Source organism: Mycteria americana, chromosome 2, assembly GCF_035582795.1.
Source record: "Mycteria americana isolate JAX WOST 10 ecotype Jacksonville Zoo and Gardens chromosome 2, USCA_MyAme_1.0, whole genome shotgun sequence".
In the NCBI taxonomy this organism is placed as follows: Eukaryota; Metazoa; Chordata; class Aves; order Ciconiiformes; family Ciconiidae; genus Mycteria; species Mycteria americana.
In genome coordinates, this window is record NC_134366.1 from 171,258,681 (window position 1) to 171,277,098 (window position 18,418).

Consider the following 18,418-nt stretch of genomic DNA (forward strand, 5'->3'; position numbering starts at 1 on the left):
GTTTGTATAGTATGTTCATAAATGAGTAATTTCTTCTCTGAAGTGAGACATCTCTGAGCTGGGAGAAGCAGTCAATTTGCGAATGGATTTTTAAATAGTCCACTAAGGGAGAAGTGGGAAAATGTTCAGGAGAATCACAGAAAATTCCAGAAGTGACAAAAATGTTTCTAGGTCTCCTATTTGTTTAGAGCAGACAGGAATCGGGTGGAGTTAACTCTAGAGATGCAAACTTCTGCCTCTGGGTGGGTATTTTAAACATTAAACATCCCTGCCTTGGTCATATATAGTAGGGTTTTGCACCTATTTAAAGCATTAATGTCCAAGCTAACTACTATGGATAGCTTTTCCCTTTAAGCTAGTCTGTACTGGTTTCTAAGTGGAGTTCAGATTTATCAGTAACCCTCCATCTAAGCTTTAAGTGATTTGTGAATATGTGAATAATTACAGGGGAGTTGTCAAGAGGACAATTGCCTTCCACATTAGTACTGTGTGTTGTCCTGGTCATTTAACAGGGGAATTTGTCATACAGTTGCACAGCTCGCTCTCCCTTTTGCTGCTGCATCTGGATATAAGATGCAAGTCTGTGTAACTGGCAGGAGAGGGGGAATGCAAGTGGAAAAGCCACATTTGGTGCTGGCGTTCCCCACTGTACTGGAAACTCAACTGATTAAGATTCCATGATATTTTCTTCTGGTTTTGTTTTTTTTGTTTTTTTTTTTAAGTCTCATGATCACCACATATTTTTCCTTAATACTATTTGATAAATAATTTCAGAATGTCTGCCCTTCAGCCCTTCCTTTTTTTTTTTTTTTTTTTTTTTTGAAAAAGTATTTTACTGTGCCAGAGTATTGAGTGGGAGGAAAGGAAGGAGTGGAGAGGTACCGGTTTTCCTTATTTTGGTTGTGTTACTGAAATTTTTCCATATGGCATGAAACAGCTGCTGGGATGTGTGGCTGTTCAGAATGGAATATAAGCAATTACAGTAAAGACCTCAGTATATTTTGAGCTGCTGTACAGCTGGGGGTGTTTCAGCTTTTTGTAACATTACAAAACATTGACAGTATTTTCCTGTAAACCAGAAAGGGAGTTATTTTCGATTTGGATGCCTTAGCTGTAATCAGGTGGCCAATGGGTTAAAAATCTAATTATATGTTTTCATTGACCGAATGTACTCAAGTAGTAGTGCCTCTTATACTTAACAAATAATAACACGTTCAACAGCACACTTGTATCCTTGGTATGCTTCAGTGGTGTTCTGCAGGATGCTTCAACTGATTAATCATTCTGGAAGTCTGGGGATTTGAAAATGCTGGTGGACCTCAAATCACGTATTTCTAGTGTGTAGCCCTTTCTTCGTGAGAACCAGTGAAAAAAATACTATTTATTATTGCTAATGAAGGCCTGATGTTGAAGTAGCATCTGAAGGGGTTCTGCTTCCATTCAGGACCTTCTGCAGCAAAAGATTTCCTCCAGAATTCTGCTGTGCATAGCTTATTTTCTCCAGCACCTGCAGTGCACAGGATTGCTTAGAGGTGGGGTGGTACTTGTTGTCACTCAGAAGAGTCCTCAAAGGCATTTTATTGTCATAAGCATTCCCAGATAAAACCCGTCTTCCTAAACCTTTTCAAATGGCAGAGTATAGTAGATATCACAACTGAAAACTGAGACCAAACTGAGATACAAAGGCAATGTCAAACTATAAATCCATGCACGTGCTTTGAACTGCAAGGGGAACTTGCAAACTTTCATCATAGTAACAAAGGTCTTCATATTCTGTGTAATTAATTTTATAACTAATTCACATATTACTAGCGTACAGTGCTTCCAAATCCAGAACAATTTGAATGGAATGTGTCTGCCTCTCTCCAAAGCAAGCAGATGTGCATCTAGACCATTTCACAACACTGTGGCTGTTGGATTATTCTACGTAATTATTTGAAAAGGTTCAGTTTTAATTTGAGATGTTTTGGCACCTTGCACAGGTAGTTTTACCTCAGTCTGTTACACTACATGAAAAATGAAATATTCCTGGCAGTAATCTCCTTCCGGATGAACTCCCGTCTTGGATGGATGAATAGGCTCCATTCAAACAGTAAATCTTCCAACCTGTGTATGAGTCCTTTCAGCTGCCTTGAGAAAAGGTGGAAGTGTGCAAATAGCTCACAGCATTGAGGCAGTACAAAGGACCTATTCTTAGACATTCTTGCTTTCTGAAACATCTGTCTGTGGACAGTTAATAGAGGTAATGGAAGCTTCATAAACTCCTTAGCTCTCCGCTTTAATGCTTCAGAGATTACTTCATTTATTGCCGCAGACGTTTGCAGTGCAGAGCTGTCAGCTGCTATTACGGTGCATTAATGGGCACAGTGTGCTGATTAGGGAGCTCTTACTGTCCTTTCTGTACATCTGCTGCTTTTTCAGCATCGGGGTCAGGTTGTTTCTGTTGAAGCATTTACTGGGTGTGTTGATATGTGCTTTTTGTCTCAAAACAAACAAGCAAACAAAAAAAAAGCAGGTTTACCTATGCTGTTAGGCCACATCCAAGGCGTTACTAAGTGTGACAGCATATTTGTTTAAATTGATGGCTCTACTGTCTGGTTTTCTTTGATAATTCTTAAATTCCCCTCCCCCTGCCTCCTCTGCTCCCCTAAATAGTTGATGGGCATTTTGGAAATATGTGTAACAGCCTAGTACTCAGCCCAGGGCAGTTTCCAAATGTGAATTTAGTAAACTTAAATGTCTCATTCATTCAGCTAAAAGCTCAGTAATATATGACAGAATATTCTTATTCAGGAATCTAAATGCCATACACAAATACAATGTCCTGGATTCCAATATATCTCTTGACCTATTCAGTTGCCTTCTAGACCACTTTCTTCCTGAAGAGCAAGTATTCTTCTGCAGGAAACCAGTAAAACTGCAAACTGAAATAAAACCTCAAGGGAGAATATAACCATATTAAGTTCTTAGTTTCTGTATATATAGATTTGTAGGCTTAAATTTCTGATTTTGTAAAGGTTTGGGGTCTTTTTTTTTTCTTTGCTATAAACACGAATGTGAATCTTATATTGAACAAAATGCCCTTTCTGACTGCAAATATGTAAACTTCTTAATTGTTACATTTCAGAAATGCCATTGGACTTAATGGTTTGCAGTCTTAATATCGTGTATGTTTAAATGTTGATGAATTGATCTGGCATATAACATAAACTGCATGACCTTTGTGGCTTTGACACAGCTAGGGTAATACAGTTCTAAAATAGAAACAGTTGATAGGTTTGCACAACAGTATTTGTTCTTTGTATGGGTAGGAACAATAGCAAAGAGCAGTGTTCATGCAGGCCTAGGCTTTATGCTAAATATGGCTCTTGCTTTACATTCTTCTGCAGTTAAGCCCATGTCTACAACCTCTCTTTTCCTCTGATGCCGTTTTCCATCCCAGAGCTGATGTCTTATGCTTGGGATGGGAGAAACACTATGGCAGTATGTTGCAGCTGCGGGTGTTTGGTTCCTCAAGCGATCTCTATAAAGATACTTCCTTTAGCTGCGTCTCACCTCTAGGTTTTCTTTGCCGTCATGAGACCCAGTGTGCCATCTGCATCCTTTGATATATATGAGGCAGTAGTATGTTATGCATGGAAGTAAAAAAAACTGTTTCTGACAGAGCAGCATCATTAAAATCAAATGGAACTGCTAAAGCGTCTAATAAATTAGAAATTAATTAGCTGGAATAATAGCTGCATTGCTCCTAATTTTTTTTTTTTTTTTTAGTTCTAGCTTATCAGCAAAAAGGCTTTTTTTTTTTTCTGTTTGCATGTTACTCTCTATAAGTAATTTTCTGTAATTTAATTTCAGTTTACTAGTGCAACTGCGACCTTTCAAGGATTTAGATGTTGAGGAGCACATAAAAGAATTTGCAGCAAAATTATTTTTAATACCCAGCCCGCCACCAGGACCACTCCACTTGGTAATTACTGATGCTGAATTTCATAATTACTTTAACGTTTATAAAGCACTAAGATGTTGTTTTCTATAAATTGGGGGAAATTCTTCACTGTCAGGTCAGAGATTTTACTTGCTGATATAAAACGGATGTCAATACCTGTGCTTTGAAAATAAAGCTATGCATTATTAGTACATGAAATAATGGTGTGACCGGGGTGCAGGCTTGAGCACTGGCATACCAGTTGGCCATACTGTTTAATTTTTAATACTGTTCTGGGATGGATTTGGCTCATGCCAATTATTTACTGTCTGAGATGATGCCTGGGTAGGTCTAAGCATAATCTAGATTTTGGTTTCTAGAAGGGCAGCGCACATAATCTTTACTAGAAGCAGTTGGAAGCTCCAGCCTGTAACTGCTCTGTAAGAATGGAAGCTTACCTTTCACCTGAACAGTATGCCATTGCCATCTCATTGAATACACATGTATAAACTCCAGTAAATCATGTAACTAACACTCAACCAAAGTGTGGGAGTTCCCTGTCTTGTGTCTGATACTGAGACATGCTGTCTGATGCGGATGCTCGTGGCTGTCATTATGATTGTGTGATGGGTGGACGTCCAGTGGTGTGACTGAGAAGTAGTGCAGTCGCTGTGAGAGAAAAGAGGCCAAAGAAATAAGTTGCTGGAACAACATGTACAGCTCTGGACTTGTGCTTTTCTTGTGTCTGAATGACTCTGGGGAAGCAGAACAGTGTGTAGTGAATTATATGTTCTGATGAGTGGATTAAATGTTCTGGATTGGCTGCTGCCTGGATAAGACCTAGCTGAGAAGAGAAACTCACGTAAACATTTGTATTCAGTGTAGAAGCTGAGATGTGTGGGCTGTATTTTCTTCTTTATAACCCTTCCCAAATCAAGGTATATGTTAGCCGAGTCAGTGATTTCTGCACACTCTCTCTTTTGTCTACTGAAATGGCTACTAGGAAAACAGTGCTTCAGCCATGGACTTCTCCTTAGCTGCTTTCCTTCACCCTGGGATGAGGGTTTAGGAGCAGAGGAAAAAATAGCGTAGCTGGAAAATTGTCTGAATGATTGGCTGAAGCAGCTGCTAAGTGCTGAAGTATGGATTACGTGCAGGATCTGGCCCCCAGAGATTTGAGCTGGAGTATTTGAAACACTGAAAGAGCTCATTTGTTTTGGCTTGTTCTATCTTCTTAACTTGAGCAGCTATGCTCAGTTCTTTTGTTAATATTTTTTCTATTTCCTGTATGAATTTTATCAATACTTTTGATTTCCCAGTTGTATCTACAAATTGCATTATTTTATTATGCTTATAACAAAGCGAGTTTAATTTTGTTAAAAGAATTTATATATATTTAAAGTTTTATTGGCTAAACAACCTATGAGAATGAAAGGAGACAAAGTCCATGTTAATCTTTCAAGCTAGTTATTATGTCTTTTAATATTTCCCTTTCTTTCTATTTCAGTTTTCTGCAGTATGCAAATATCTGTCTTCTTGCTCTCAATTAATGTTAATATTTTGTAGTTGGAACTAAAATCCCGAATTAAATGTGTTGTGGGAACATTTTCATTAAGAAGTAAATGGAAAACATCTGTGATTACAGGTATTTAATATGAAACCACTTCAAATAATAATTCCTTCACGAGAGGATCCAGACAGTCCAATTATTGACTTGGATCTTCATCTTCCGTTGCTGTGTTTCAAGCCAGAACAGGTCCTGCAGGTAAAACTAACTGCTACTTTAAAATGTATTAGAGATTGACAGTACTAGTAATTTGTGGTTTAAAAAAAACCAAGATGTTTAGTTACCCAAAAAACATTATAAACCCAGGAATTCAGAATAGTGTTAGTTCTGCATATTAGACATATGGCACAATAAAATATACTTCTTATTAAGATATTTTGTTATTTATAGATCAGATTAGATTAAGTCGTACTGGATTTCTTTCTCCTGTGGGTTAGCGATAGGTGCTAAATTTCTTAAGAGTATATTTTAAAATATAAATACCCAAGCCGATTGACAGATTTTATTTTGAATTCTCATTACATGCATTTCTACAAGATTCATAAGAACCTTTTTCACGTGTAAGAAAGGGACCTGTAGGATGGATTGGTAACAGTTGGCACTCTCATATAAATAAAGTGTAAATGGTGTAGAAAGACAAGAAAATACAAAAAGCTATTTGGAAATAATTTTTTCAGTGCTTCATAGAATTGTACAATAATTTTGGTTTGGAGCATCCTTTGTAAGTTTCCTGATCCAACTCCCTGCTCAAAGGCCACTTGTGAAGTTAAATTAGGTTGCTCGATGTCATCAGTATTATTGGTGCCATTTCCTCTAAAAAGAGCAGATTGGAGGCCTCTTTCCAGGGGTGCTCATAACCTCAGTCCCAAAAGCAGGCAATACTGGCTTATTTTTCTGGATATGCCCATTCTTCCACCCATGCAGGCTTCTGCCTGCATGTGCACATTATGAATAAAAATTCCAACTGAAATAGTCTATCCTATTCAATTCTAAATCTTAAATGGTCCTCTGCAACTGGTGCATCTTGAGCACAGAGTTTTATGTGTTAGCACCTCTGCGAGATGTCCCATGTGTGCCATTAGTCTTCTTGGCTTGAATTTATCCCACCTAACTTGAGGCATCTGAGTTTGGTGCTTAGATGCAATTGGGTCCCTTTCTATCGGTGGAAAAGGGTGGACATCTCCAGATAGCTTCCTGAATTGCTCTGTGAAAGCACTGCTCTCCAGTGGCACTGTAAGGAATGTGACTAGCTAGAGTCTTGAACAGATGTTTGGCTGAGATGTCTAAAATCTAGACAGTCTTTGTGTTCATCATCAAAGACAGGTTTGCTTATATTCTTCATCTGGGTACTTTTTACAGGCATTTTACAGTCTAATACTGTGAAAGAAAGGCGACAGGTCTTCTCAGTAATTCCAGCTAAATCCTAGCCTTGTTGACATTGGTGGCAAAACTCTCATTGAGTTTCAGTGTCAATTAAATTTTCTCTCCTTTTCTGTTTTCCTCTCTTCTTAATTTTGTAAGAATCCTTCAGTGGACATTATTTCAATTTATAAATATGTAAGGTAGCTCTTAGAAAACAGAACTTGTGAGGCTGAGTTTTGCAAGCAGATGAAATATTTGTGCATATCTAGTATGTTCTAGATATAACTCTTTGTAAACATGTAGCATTTTGGTTTTTTCCAGATTATGACCTGTATTTTGACTGAGCAGAGAATAGTTTTCTTCTCTTCTGATTGGGCTCTGTTGACACTCGTTGCTGAATGCTTTATGTTGTACCTTCATCCTCTTCAGTGGCAACACACTTTTGTGCCTATTCTGTCTCGTCAAATGCTGGATTTTGTAATGGCTCCAACATCTTTTCTTATGGGATGTCATATTGATCATTTTGAAGAAGTTAGCACGGTATGTTTCAGACAATTACCACTCTTGCTGTTCACTTGCAGTACACTTGTCCTCTTACTTCTTTTAGATGCATCTAGAAACTTGCTTTTGTTACTTAGGTGTGTGAGAAGTGAAGAAATGAAAAGTGATGGAACCATACTGATGTGACCTCTGGCTTATTGGAAAAAACTTACTGTTGTATCCCTTACTTTTCTTTTCTTTGCAGGATAATATCATGATTTTTGTGAGTTCAGGTTTCATTTGGGGAAAAATTCTACTTACATGTTGTTTTTATAGTATAAATAGTTTCCCTTCAGATTGGTGAGGGTATTTTTGGCTCAGAGTTGTGTGGCATGAATTAGGTGCCTTTTCCAGGCATCTGGGTTAAGAATTGAACATGTACTTGAAAATACTCTAATGATGCTGCTGTTCCCTGTAGTGGAGTTAAGTATTTAATAAAATAAGAAAGAAAAAGCAATGTAAAGAATATAATCTCACAGTTTTTCTGAAGGCTTTTTTATCTTCTTTTTTCAGAATCTTATTTAACTAAGCCTCTTTCAGTGGGTAACATTAATCTTGGTTACCCAAAAAGCTTTAAGAAAAACTCAGCTTCATAGTGGAGGGCTAATGTGAATATACTTTTTTGAGGGTGTCACATAGGGTTTCTGTGAGTGTTCAAAACTGAACACAGAAAAATTGTGTAAATTTATGTTAGATGAATCCGTTTAATTATAAGCCAAAGTGAAGCTGGTCCATCTAGTTCAAAATAAACAAAGAATTAAGTTAAAATGAAGCAGGTAAGTATTTATTTTAGTTAGTGGTAAGATGATGTCACTATCAGAAATAACTACAGATTAGAGAACACACTTTTCTTTGATATAATTTGAAAGATTTTGTGTTTGCTTATATATACACTGTGTTGCAGTCTGATCTTTAAGGTTATTAAAATTGCAACCTGAGAGATCAGCATGGGCTTTACCTCCATGTGACGCTTTGTGCATTAGCATGTGTTTCTGTGTTTGAGACTGATATATAAACCCTTCTCTCCCTGTCATCCCACAGGCTAAGTACAGGAGTAGATGCTGAATGGAGAAAGCTTTCCGGGAGCTTCTTTGTGTACATATATATGGTTTTGTACATACCTTCATAATGTATACCTTTTCAAGGATGGGCTTAGAGATTCAGTATTAATGTAATACTACATGAAGTGCATATTAGGTTACCAAATGTTTATGTACTGAGATTAATATCTATTAATTTAATGACTTTTTTTTGTTGAAAGTAGACTTTCAACTAGAATATGATCTTCTAGTTGGGGAAAAAAGTCAATCCTTTTCTGGTTTACCTTCTTGCTGAAATAATTTACTGTCTGAGGAATACATAAAGGAGAAGTAAATGTTTTTAAAATCTAAGTATATTTACAGTCATTCTATTTTCTTTTGTTAAAAGGAAACCGAAGACTTAATTCTGATTAATATAGATAATGGAGATATTACACATTCAAGAATGGCTGAAGAGGAAACTGAAATTCCAGATGTTCCAGCACAAGCAGCAGAAACTTTCATAAAAAGGTGAAAAGATGTTGAAGTTGTGTTTATCTTAGTGCATAAATTATGTTTGACCCTCTTTCTAAGTTTTTTATTTTGTATTATTAATTATTATCTTATATGATTTCATTCATATAAAACCACTGTATTTGATAAGGCCAAACTGAAAATTTCAATTAATTAATTAAAAAGTAACTTTAAGCAGTTGTAATCATAACCATATTGTTTTGCAATACCTGGAGTTCTTGTTTCTTTTTTATTACTGATACTGATTATTCTCTGAAGTTTACTGTTCTTTACACAGAAGACTGAGTGCACTGTGATTTACATGTGCTAGTAGGACTTCCAGGAATCTTGTTAGCTTGTCAACGCTTGCAAATCAATCTTGCACTTTCTCTAGCTGTAAGATGCGTGAGGCCTAAATGACTTTTTCTTTAAAAGGTATGAAAAAAATTGTTGGTGTTAGGATGTAACTTGATAATGTTCTTCTCTGTGTAGAGTGGAGAGTCTTCAGATGCATTATGATCTAGAGCTCTGCCATCTCCCAGCCAGCACAGACCTTAGTGAACTCCAAATGCGTAGAAGAGCTTGGCAACAGAAACTGAATACGGAAGTTCAGCAAACAACTTTGCAGTTAATTGTTAATATCTTCAGGTGAGTGGATATAGTATTTTTTATTATAAAAGCATATGGTACTGATTAAGACACTTCCACTGTTGCTGAAAATATTCTTTATTTTGTCTTGCTTTATAGATATTTTGTAAATCTCTTAAGTTTTGTGAGGGAATGTGAGAAGGAGGTCCTGGTAGCCTACTGGAATATCAATAATTAATGTATTCAGGTACATATACATTGCTAGGACATCTTAGATAAAACTGTTCTAGTTTTGAACCTGTATGTCTCTTGTATAAAGATTACAGGAAGAGAACTGCGGTCCTCACATTTCATAATTAGGAAGAGCTTAAGGCCTAGTACAGATATTAATTTGTAACTGGAAACAGTCTTAGTCACTCCTGTTAGAGAAAAATGAATTTGAACTGGGACAGGGTAGAAGAGCTGAAAGCAGGATCGGGAGTTCAGGACACTTGGGTGTGTTTTGGCTAACTGTACAAATTCTGAGAAGGAATGAGATATCTGGAGATTGCAACCACAAGAGAAGGAAGGAGGGAGAGGAGCTGTTTCAGCTCAAGGACAGAGTTGGCACAAGAACTTCTGGGTATTTCTGGGTAAAATGGGAGTGACATTTTATTAATGATGTGGAGTAGGTTTGTTGTTTTTTTTTTTCCCTCTAGAAAAAGGTCCAGCTATGCTAATTTTCCTTGTTTCTTAACCTAATCTAATGTGTTGATACCCACAGTTGCTTTATCTGGGTACTGGTTGTAAATCCTGCTATTATTTGCTTGTATTTGGGGAGGCAATGGAAGTGTGGTAGGTGATTTGTACAAAAAAGTGCAGCAAATTGATGGCTGGTTTGCATAGGCTTCATTTCTTTTTACATAGATACTAACATACTTGACCATGAAAATGAAACTGCCTACCTGGTGTTTCTAAAGAATCTGATTATATGGACAGAGGTCTGCAAATAGCTGTGCAGATAACCATCCCCAGCTATTTCTTGCTGCCTCTTGCTGGAGATGGTGCTCCCCTTTGGATCAGCTACCGAATTGCTCACGTGAATGCTCCCTAACACTTTCAGTCAGAAGGTGCTGGGTTAATTTATATAGTCCAAATACCAGGTCTCTGTTAACCTGCTCACTTTTGTTGGATCAGCCTGGGGAGTGTTCATACAAGTGGCTGGGCCCTCCAGAGGAGGACAATAGCTGCTGGGTATGGAGGGTAGAACGGACTTTACAGCTAGCACAGCTGGATAAGGAGAATGAAATGCATTTACAACCTGATGTGCTACCACTGTGGGATTTGGTGGATTTCAGTGTTTGGCAACAATATGTTCCAGATAAAGGTGAGGAGAAATGCATTTTGCTGCTGGCAGCTTGAACTCTTTAACACACTAAATGCTTGGCTACAAAAGATGAATGGATGCTTTGCTCTCTAAGAGATAATATGTTTTGTAAAGGGGTTGATTCTTTTCTTGCTTTCTTTCTCCTTTCCTTCAAACTTTCTTTCTTTGTTCTTTTTTCCAGCCTTGTTTCTTCTATCTTCTAATGCTATATCTACCAGCGTCCAGGAGTGAAGGAAAGTAAATCTCTGATGCAGTTCTGCTGCCAGTTGCTGCTGTCTTCAGTGAAGCACTGTAGTATTTATGTGTGTGTGTAGGTTCCATGTTTAAAGCAAACAGTGCTAAATTATGTAGAATTATATAGAACTATATACTTTTACCACCATCTTTTTTCTTGATAAACTGGTAATGGGCTTTTGTCACTGATTTATGAAAAACAAGTGATATATAGGCCTTCTGTCAGGTCTATGCATGGGTATGAGATTCCCCTTTTGTGCTTACATTCAAATTTTAGCTCACCAAATTATTTTCTTCATTCACATGTTTTAATGGGAATTTCTTATTCCTTGATACCCAGCGTAAGTAGATGAAATAAGATGTAATAATAAAAGGAGCCCTGATTTTAGCCACTTGCACATATCTAGCTTAAATAACTATTGTTTCTTACTCACAGACTTCAGTTCAGAGAGCAGCCTTTTTCTGAAAACTTCCCACTTTCTGCTCCTGAAACAACTTGTTCTGGCTCACCTTTAGGGTGTGGAAGTTACTACTAACGTCTGGTTTACAAGGGATAGTATAGGGCCTCTGCTGCCTGCTGTCACCATGCATATACTAAAATATGCATTGGTTCTTTATCTCTCTTTCTCTTTTATTTCAATAGTTCTGTTTAAGTTCTTTAGTTTAACACAATTTCCAGTCATTGCTGCCTTTATGAGGAGAGTTTGAGTGTGCAGCAAAAAATTACGTAACCTATAATATTTCATGTGCATGTTACGGATGCAATGTAATGGGACAGTGTGAGGTCAGATCACATCTTTCAAATTGCCTCTGCGGATAGGTACACTTGTCTTTTTAGTGCTCCAGATGGGTTGATTGTGATTCAGGAACTCTGTATGTAAAGGTAATTCCAGGATTGGAGCCTAAGTCATGACTTAAATATACAGATTCTCCTCTGTGGGCTACTAAAATTGATCCCACAGTCTCTCAGTGAATTTGCTGATTTGAAATGGGAGTGGCAGCAGGTAGCCTGTCTTACTTATAAGAGTTTGCATTCTTTTTCTATGATTCAGTAACTCAGACTTGTTCATTAAGACTGAGTTTGTCTTCTGATACTGCAGCATATTTCTATTTTGCCTTGTGATGCTGCAGTGTATTTCTAGTAGTACCAGTGGGCTGCTGCTACTGCAAAAGTGCAACTTGCTTACAAATCTCCAAGCATATTTATCTATTTATTTATTTTTGTCTCCAGGGAGGTAAAAGACCATCTAAATTATGAACATAGAGTATTTAACAGTGATGAATTTCTGAAAACAAGGGCAATCAGAGACCAGCCATTTTACAAAAAGGTAAATTCAGTGTTAAGTATGTTGTGATTCTCTGTTATTAATCTGTATTTTAGGATTAATGCCAAAAATTAATAGAATGGTCACAGTTTGGTCTGTGTGGTGTTGTTGAACGTCCAACTTTCACCGAATGTTTTACCAAATTTATTTTTTTTTGCTATAAACAGATAAAATAGTAGACAGTATTTTGGAGAGTAAGGTACTATGTAATTCCAGAGCAAATTAAATGTAATTCCTCAGGAGTGAGATTAACCTATGGCAGATGGTCAGTAAAGCTACATCTAAACTGTATTTTAAGCACAGGCACCTGTCCAAACTGTTTGGACCGAAGCCCATATGTAGACATGAGTTTTCAGCAAGCCTGTGAGCACAGCAGAGGGTAGCTCAAATGACACAAATCGAAGTACCTGCTTTATCTGCAGCCTGAGCAACGGGGCGTGGAGTTGAGGATGCCTGCTTGGCTCCAGGCCATGCATCTGTTTCCTACAATGCGTCACAGTGAAGGCATGCTGCTGACTCTGAGCACGAGTGACACTGGTGTCCTTAGGGCCTGCAGTGTTACAGGGCATACGGGACGTAAGTTGATGTAGCTGACGTGCTTTACCAGGTAGTATAACTGTAGCTTACTTTTATGTGCTGGTGAAGCCTATGAACTAATACTCAAATAGTGCATAGCCTCAGGCCGGGCCTCATAGTGCCAGAGGCTAAAGAACAACCTGAAATCCCCACTTAGTTTTTCTTAGCCCTTCTGCTAACTCACCTTCTTAGATACTTACCTGAGTTTGAAACCCTGTATGGGTGTGGAGTTTTTCCGTACAAGCCCCGAGTCCCTTTTGTACCTGCCCTGATCAGCTTGATCCTGCCATTAGCATAAGCTTGATCTGCTGAAACTCCAAAATGACTCAATTTTCACCTAGTGTATACAGTGAACCAGGTGATTATGAAGGATATGCAGGTCTGTTTTCCTCTGGAACGTAGACAGTACTGGCACATGAGTCTGCCTTTTATGTAATGGCTTTGTATATCCGAAGGAAATGGGGTGGGTGTAATTTCTTCATTAAAAGGAGAGTGTCTTGGTCACCAGACTGTAGGATTTAGAGCAGTTCTCCGGGCCCTTGGTGTAGGACTGTCACTGACCCTCAAAGGTTGGAGATCCTTTGGGTGAGAAGGAAGGAGAAAGGAAGGGGGAACAGAAGGAAAGGAGCAGGGAGAGAAAGAGAGACTAAGAGTACACAGGTTCCTGCAAAAGTATCTTGCAATGTTAGGGTACTTTGCTCAGAAGTGGGAAGGTTGAGAGTTTAATCCTTGCAGTTGAGACTGTTATTTTACATTAAACTGTTTCCACCTGATTAAATTAATATTTGCCTTCAAATAATTAAGCTAAACTGTTGTGTATGTGAAAAACAGAATTTACATGTTTTAAGGGTTTGTGTCTAGCCATGTACAGTGTTCTAGGAGAATTTGGTCTTGATGCAGCAAGGCAAACTCCGAAGTTATAAACTCTTGTGATTTTTTTTTTTAAGTGTCAAGATTATTAACCAAATAAAAAGTTTACCTTAGTTAAATGAATAATTTTTTTGAAGACTCTTACCCTGAACTGGGAGGGATCTGGACAGGCTGGATCGATGGGCCGAGGCCAATTGTATGAGATTCAACAAGGCTAAGTGCTGGGTCCTGCACTTGGGTCACAACAACCTCATGCAACGCTACAGGCTTGGGGAAGAGTGGCTGGAAAGCTGCCTGGTGGAAAAGGACCGGAGAATGTTGGTTGATAGCCAGCAGAAAATGAGCCGGCAGTGTGCCTAGGTGGCCAAGAAGGCCAACAGCATCCTGGCCTGTATCAGGAATAGTGTGGCCAGCAGGACTAGGGAAGTGATTGTGCCCCTGTACTCGGCACTGGTGAGGCCGCACCTCAAAAACTGTGTTCAGTTTTGGGCCCCTCACTACAAGAAAGACATTGAGGTGCTGGAGCGTGTCCAGAGAAGGGCAACGAAGCTGGTGAAGGGTCTGGAGCAGAAGTCTGATGAGGAGCAGCTGAGGGAACTGGGGTTGTTTAGCCTGGAGAAAAGGAGGCTGAGGGGAGACCTTATCGCTCTCTACAACTACCTGAAGGGAGGTTGTAGCAAGGTGGGGGTCGGTCTCTTCTCCCAGGTAACAAATGATAGGACGAGAGGAAATGGCCTCAAGTTGTGCCAGGGGAGGTTTAGACTGGATATTAGGAAAACTGTCTTCACTGAAAGGGTTGTCAAGAATTGGAACAGGCTGCCCAAGGAAGTGGTTGAGTTGTCATCCCTGGAGGTATTTAAAAGACGTTTGGATGAGGTGCTTAGAGACATGGTTTAGTGGTGGACTTAGCAGCGCTAGGTTAACGGTTGGACTCGATGATCTTAAAGGTCTTTTCCAACCTAAACGATTCTGTGATTCTCTGAATCTTCTAACAAGCATAATTTAGTTTCCAGGTGACTAGCTAAATGCCATTGAATATCCTTTGAGTAGTTACTAGTGATACCTAGAATTATATTAAGACAACTCCAAAAACCATTAGAAGGGACCGCTTCAGTTCCTGCAGCTTGTCATCTCCTGTACGTACAATTGCCAACAAAATATGCCATCTACTGGAGAAAGACTTAAAAGCAGAAATCCTAATGCTTTTGTAGATGCCATTTTAAAGGATATGTTGCAAATGAATTGATAAGAGGCATCTTGAATACCAATGACCTATTTGTTGGTGAAATGTTTCCGTTAATTTCAGAGTACCTAGATTACTCATGAATCTCTCTCATTTTCTTTTTAAAAACATCATAGAAATACACTGAAGTCTGATCAGTGGGATTTTTGGATTGGGTTCGTTTGGATTTTTTTTGGCCTGTGATAAAGTCCAGGACTAACAAGGGTAGTTTAGGCAAGCCTCTGGGATATATCATTAATCAAAGTAATTTTTCATAGTTACATTCAAAGATACAACTGTCTTTCTGTTAGTAAGTTTGTAAAGGGTGGAGGTTGTGTAAACAGAAAGACAGGTTTCGTGGTTGTAACAATATTGTCTCCTGATGAAGTTTGCATTTGATTTTCTGAATGGAGTAGTTTTCTGAATTGTTTATTTCAAACAATGCAAAGAGCCGTGTGCTAGAACTAACATTTATATAGTACACATGTTGTATTGCCTCAAATCCTAGCTTTCATCTTGATTTAATTTGCAATGGTGGGAGATGGTAGCTTTCCATTTCTTTTAATTCACACTTGACATTTTTTTTGTGGTGTCCTGTATCCTAAAAGTAGCAATTTGACCTTTTAGAAATTATTTCTGCATGACACCACGATAATTACCTGAGCAGGGAACAATTTTGGAGGTTACTAGGAGAAAAGATGACTCACTTGTCTTTTTAGTTTGGTGACATAATGTTAATTTAGAGTGCCACAAACTTCCTATTCCAAGCCATAGACGATATTAACAGCACTTAGTTATAGGCAGAAAATACACTGTTAAACTTCAGTAGCTAAAACTCTCTGTTTTGCTCAGTATTTCTCTTTTTTGTTTGGTTTCATGTTTTGGAGGGCGGGTGGGCTGAGATTCCTGTTTGCCACTGAGCAAATATCATGAATGTACAGAAGGAGAATGGAAACTGGGTTAGTTTTCTGTTACTGAAGCTTTCAAATATTTTTGGTTTTGTGATTGCTAAATTGGAAGTTCTCAGCTTTGCATATGTAACAGTAATAAAAATGAGCTAAACATGCTAATAAAAATGTAATTTGTAAATGATCCACAGTTAACCAGTTTGTGTCTCACAGGTTTTAGAGACCTACATGTTTCACTCTTTCCTTAAAGCTCGTCTGAACAGAAAGATGGATGCTTTTGCTCGACTTGAGTTGAGTACCCAGTCTGAAGAGGATAGGTAAAGTTTTCTCATTCCTTATTCTGGTTTTGAATCTTCTGTTGATATCAGTGATAAAAGTCCATTGGACTCTATTGGTATGAGATCAGGTCATCTATGAATAAGATTAGGACTAATTGATAGGCCATTTTATTAAGATTACTGTAAAAGTGTGGTATGAACATGTCCAGCCATGGCTGTTGAAATTGTAAATTGGTACTATAATTGTAATTTACTACTATTATACAGAAAAAAAATAAAATCAAGTTGTAATTTAGTGTATATGTATACTGAATTTTAAAACTAGTTGTATATTTTTTTTATTTTTGTCAGATTAAACTTGATGTTTCATACCCCGAGAAGACTGACTATGGAGAAAATGGCTTCTAAACGGTTTAATCCACAGTACATGATTAGTAGGCGTATGGTAATCAGTATGCCTAATCTGCAAGATATCAAGCTGCCAGAGGGCCCTACTAGAAATTCCTCACTTCGAAGAATAGATACAGGCGTTGGTAAGCAAAGAATGGGTTGAACAAGTACAGTGTCTTTTCTGTTGTCTTGATGGGTGACATCACTGAATAATTTTCACAGAAACAGTGTCAGATGCTGGAAGGAAATGGTGAGCTGGGTCATTTTGAACTGAGGTCTGTCTGTGCTTCTCCTTGCATGTTAAATCAGTCTGTAGCCTGCTGTAAGTTTTGCTGTACCACAAAAGACTGATTGGTCACAATAGGATTGATATTGTAGAATTGCTTCCTGAGTCAGTAATCATGTTCAGTCCTCACCCACCTTATGTCCAGTTCTCCACTACCTTTAAGTGTAGGCTTATCAGTATTTAACAAAGCAAGTCCTATAGAAACTGCATGGTTTGGTTTTTTTTTTCCTTTTTTATTTTTTCCTTTTTTTCACAGAATCACACAATCATATAGGTTGGAAAAGACCCTTAAGATCATCGAGTCCAACCGTTAACCTAACACTACCAAGACCACCACTATATCATGTCCCTAAGCACCTCATCCAAACGTCTTTTAAATACCTCCAGGGATGGCGACTCAACCACTTCCCTGGGCAGCCTGTTCCAATGCTTGACAACCCTTTCCGTGAAGTAAAATTTCCTAATATCCAGTCTAAACCTCCTCTGGTGCAACTTGAGGCCATTTCCTCTTGTCCTATCACTTGTTACCTGGGAGAAGAGACCGACCCCCACCTCTCTACAACCTCCTTTCAGGCAGTTGTAGAGAGCCATAAGGTCTCCCCTCAGCCTCCTTTTCTCCAGGCTAAACAACCCCAGTTCCCTCAGCCGCTCCTCATCAGACTTGTGCTCTAGACCCTTCACCAGCTTCGTTGCCCTTCTCTGGACACTCTCCAGCACCTCAGTGTCTCTCTTGTAGTGAGGGGCCCAAAACTGAACACAGTATTCGAGGTGAAACCTCACCAGTGCTGAGTACAGGGGCACGATCACTTCCCTAGTCCTGCTGGCCACACTATTTTTGATACAAGCCAGGATGCCATTGGCTTTCTTGGCCACCTGGGCACACTGCTGGCTCATATTCAGGCGGCTGTCAACCAACACTCCCAGGTCCTTTTCCGCCTGGCAGCTTTCCAGCCACTCTTCCCCAAGCCTGTAGCGTTGCATGGGGTTGCTGTGGCCCAAGTGCAGGACCTTGCACTTGGCCTTGTTAAACCTCATACAGTTGACCTCGGCCCATCGATCCAGCCTGTCCAGGTCCCTCTGCAGAGCCTGCCTACCCTCCAGCAGATCAACACTCCCGCGCAACCTGGTGTCACCTGCAAACCTACTGAGGGTGCACTCGATCCCTTCATCCAGATCATTGATAAAGATATTAAACAGAACTGGCCCCAACACAGAGCCCTGGGGAACACCGCTTGTGACCGACCGCCAACTGGAGTAAACTCCATTCACCACCACTCTTTGGGCCCGGCCATCCAGCCAGTTCTTTACCCAGCGAAGAGTACACCCGTCCAAGCCATGAGCAGCCAGTTTCTCCAGGAGAATGCTGTGGGAAACCATGTCAAAGGCTTTACTGAAGTCTAGATAGACAACATCCACAGCCTTTCCCTCATCCACTAGGTGGGTCACCTT

The 18,418-nt window shown here is 39.0% G+C and overlaps 1 protein-coding gene across 2 annotated transcripts in view; it reads left to right on the forward strand.

The window, feature by feature from the left end:
* The window catches only part of DENND3 (DENN domain containing 3), a 41,832-nt gene that overhangs the window by 8,726 nt on the left and 14,688 nt on the right, over positions 1 to 18,418 (forward strand). For both annotated transcript variants that reach the window (XM_075495346.1, XM_075495347.1), the window contains 8 exons: positions 3,856 to 3,967; positions 5,571 to 5,690; positions 7,176 to 7,394; positions 8,823 to 8,944; positions 9,419 to 9,574; positions 12,346 to 12,442; positions 16,229 to 16,332; positions 16,645 to 16,826. In XM_075495346.1, the coding sequence (XP_075351461.1) occupies positions 3,856 to 3,967; positions 5,571 to 5,690; positions 7,176 to 7,394; positions 8,823 to 8,944; positions 9,419 to 9,574; positions 12,346 to 12,442; positions 16,229 to 16,332; positions 16,645 to 16,826 (1,112 nt within the window). The remainder of the gene's footprint in view (positions 1 to 3,855; positions 3,968 to 5,570; positions 5,691 to 7,175; positions 7,395 to 8,822; positions 8,945 to 9,418; positions 9,575 to 12,345; positions 12,443 to 16,228; positions 16,333 to 16,644; positions 16,827 to 18,418) is intronic.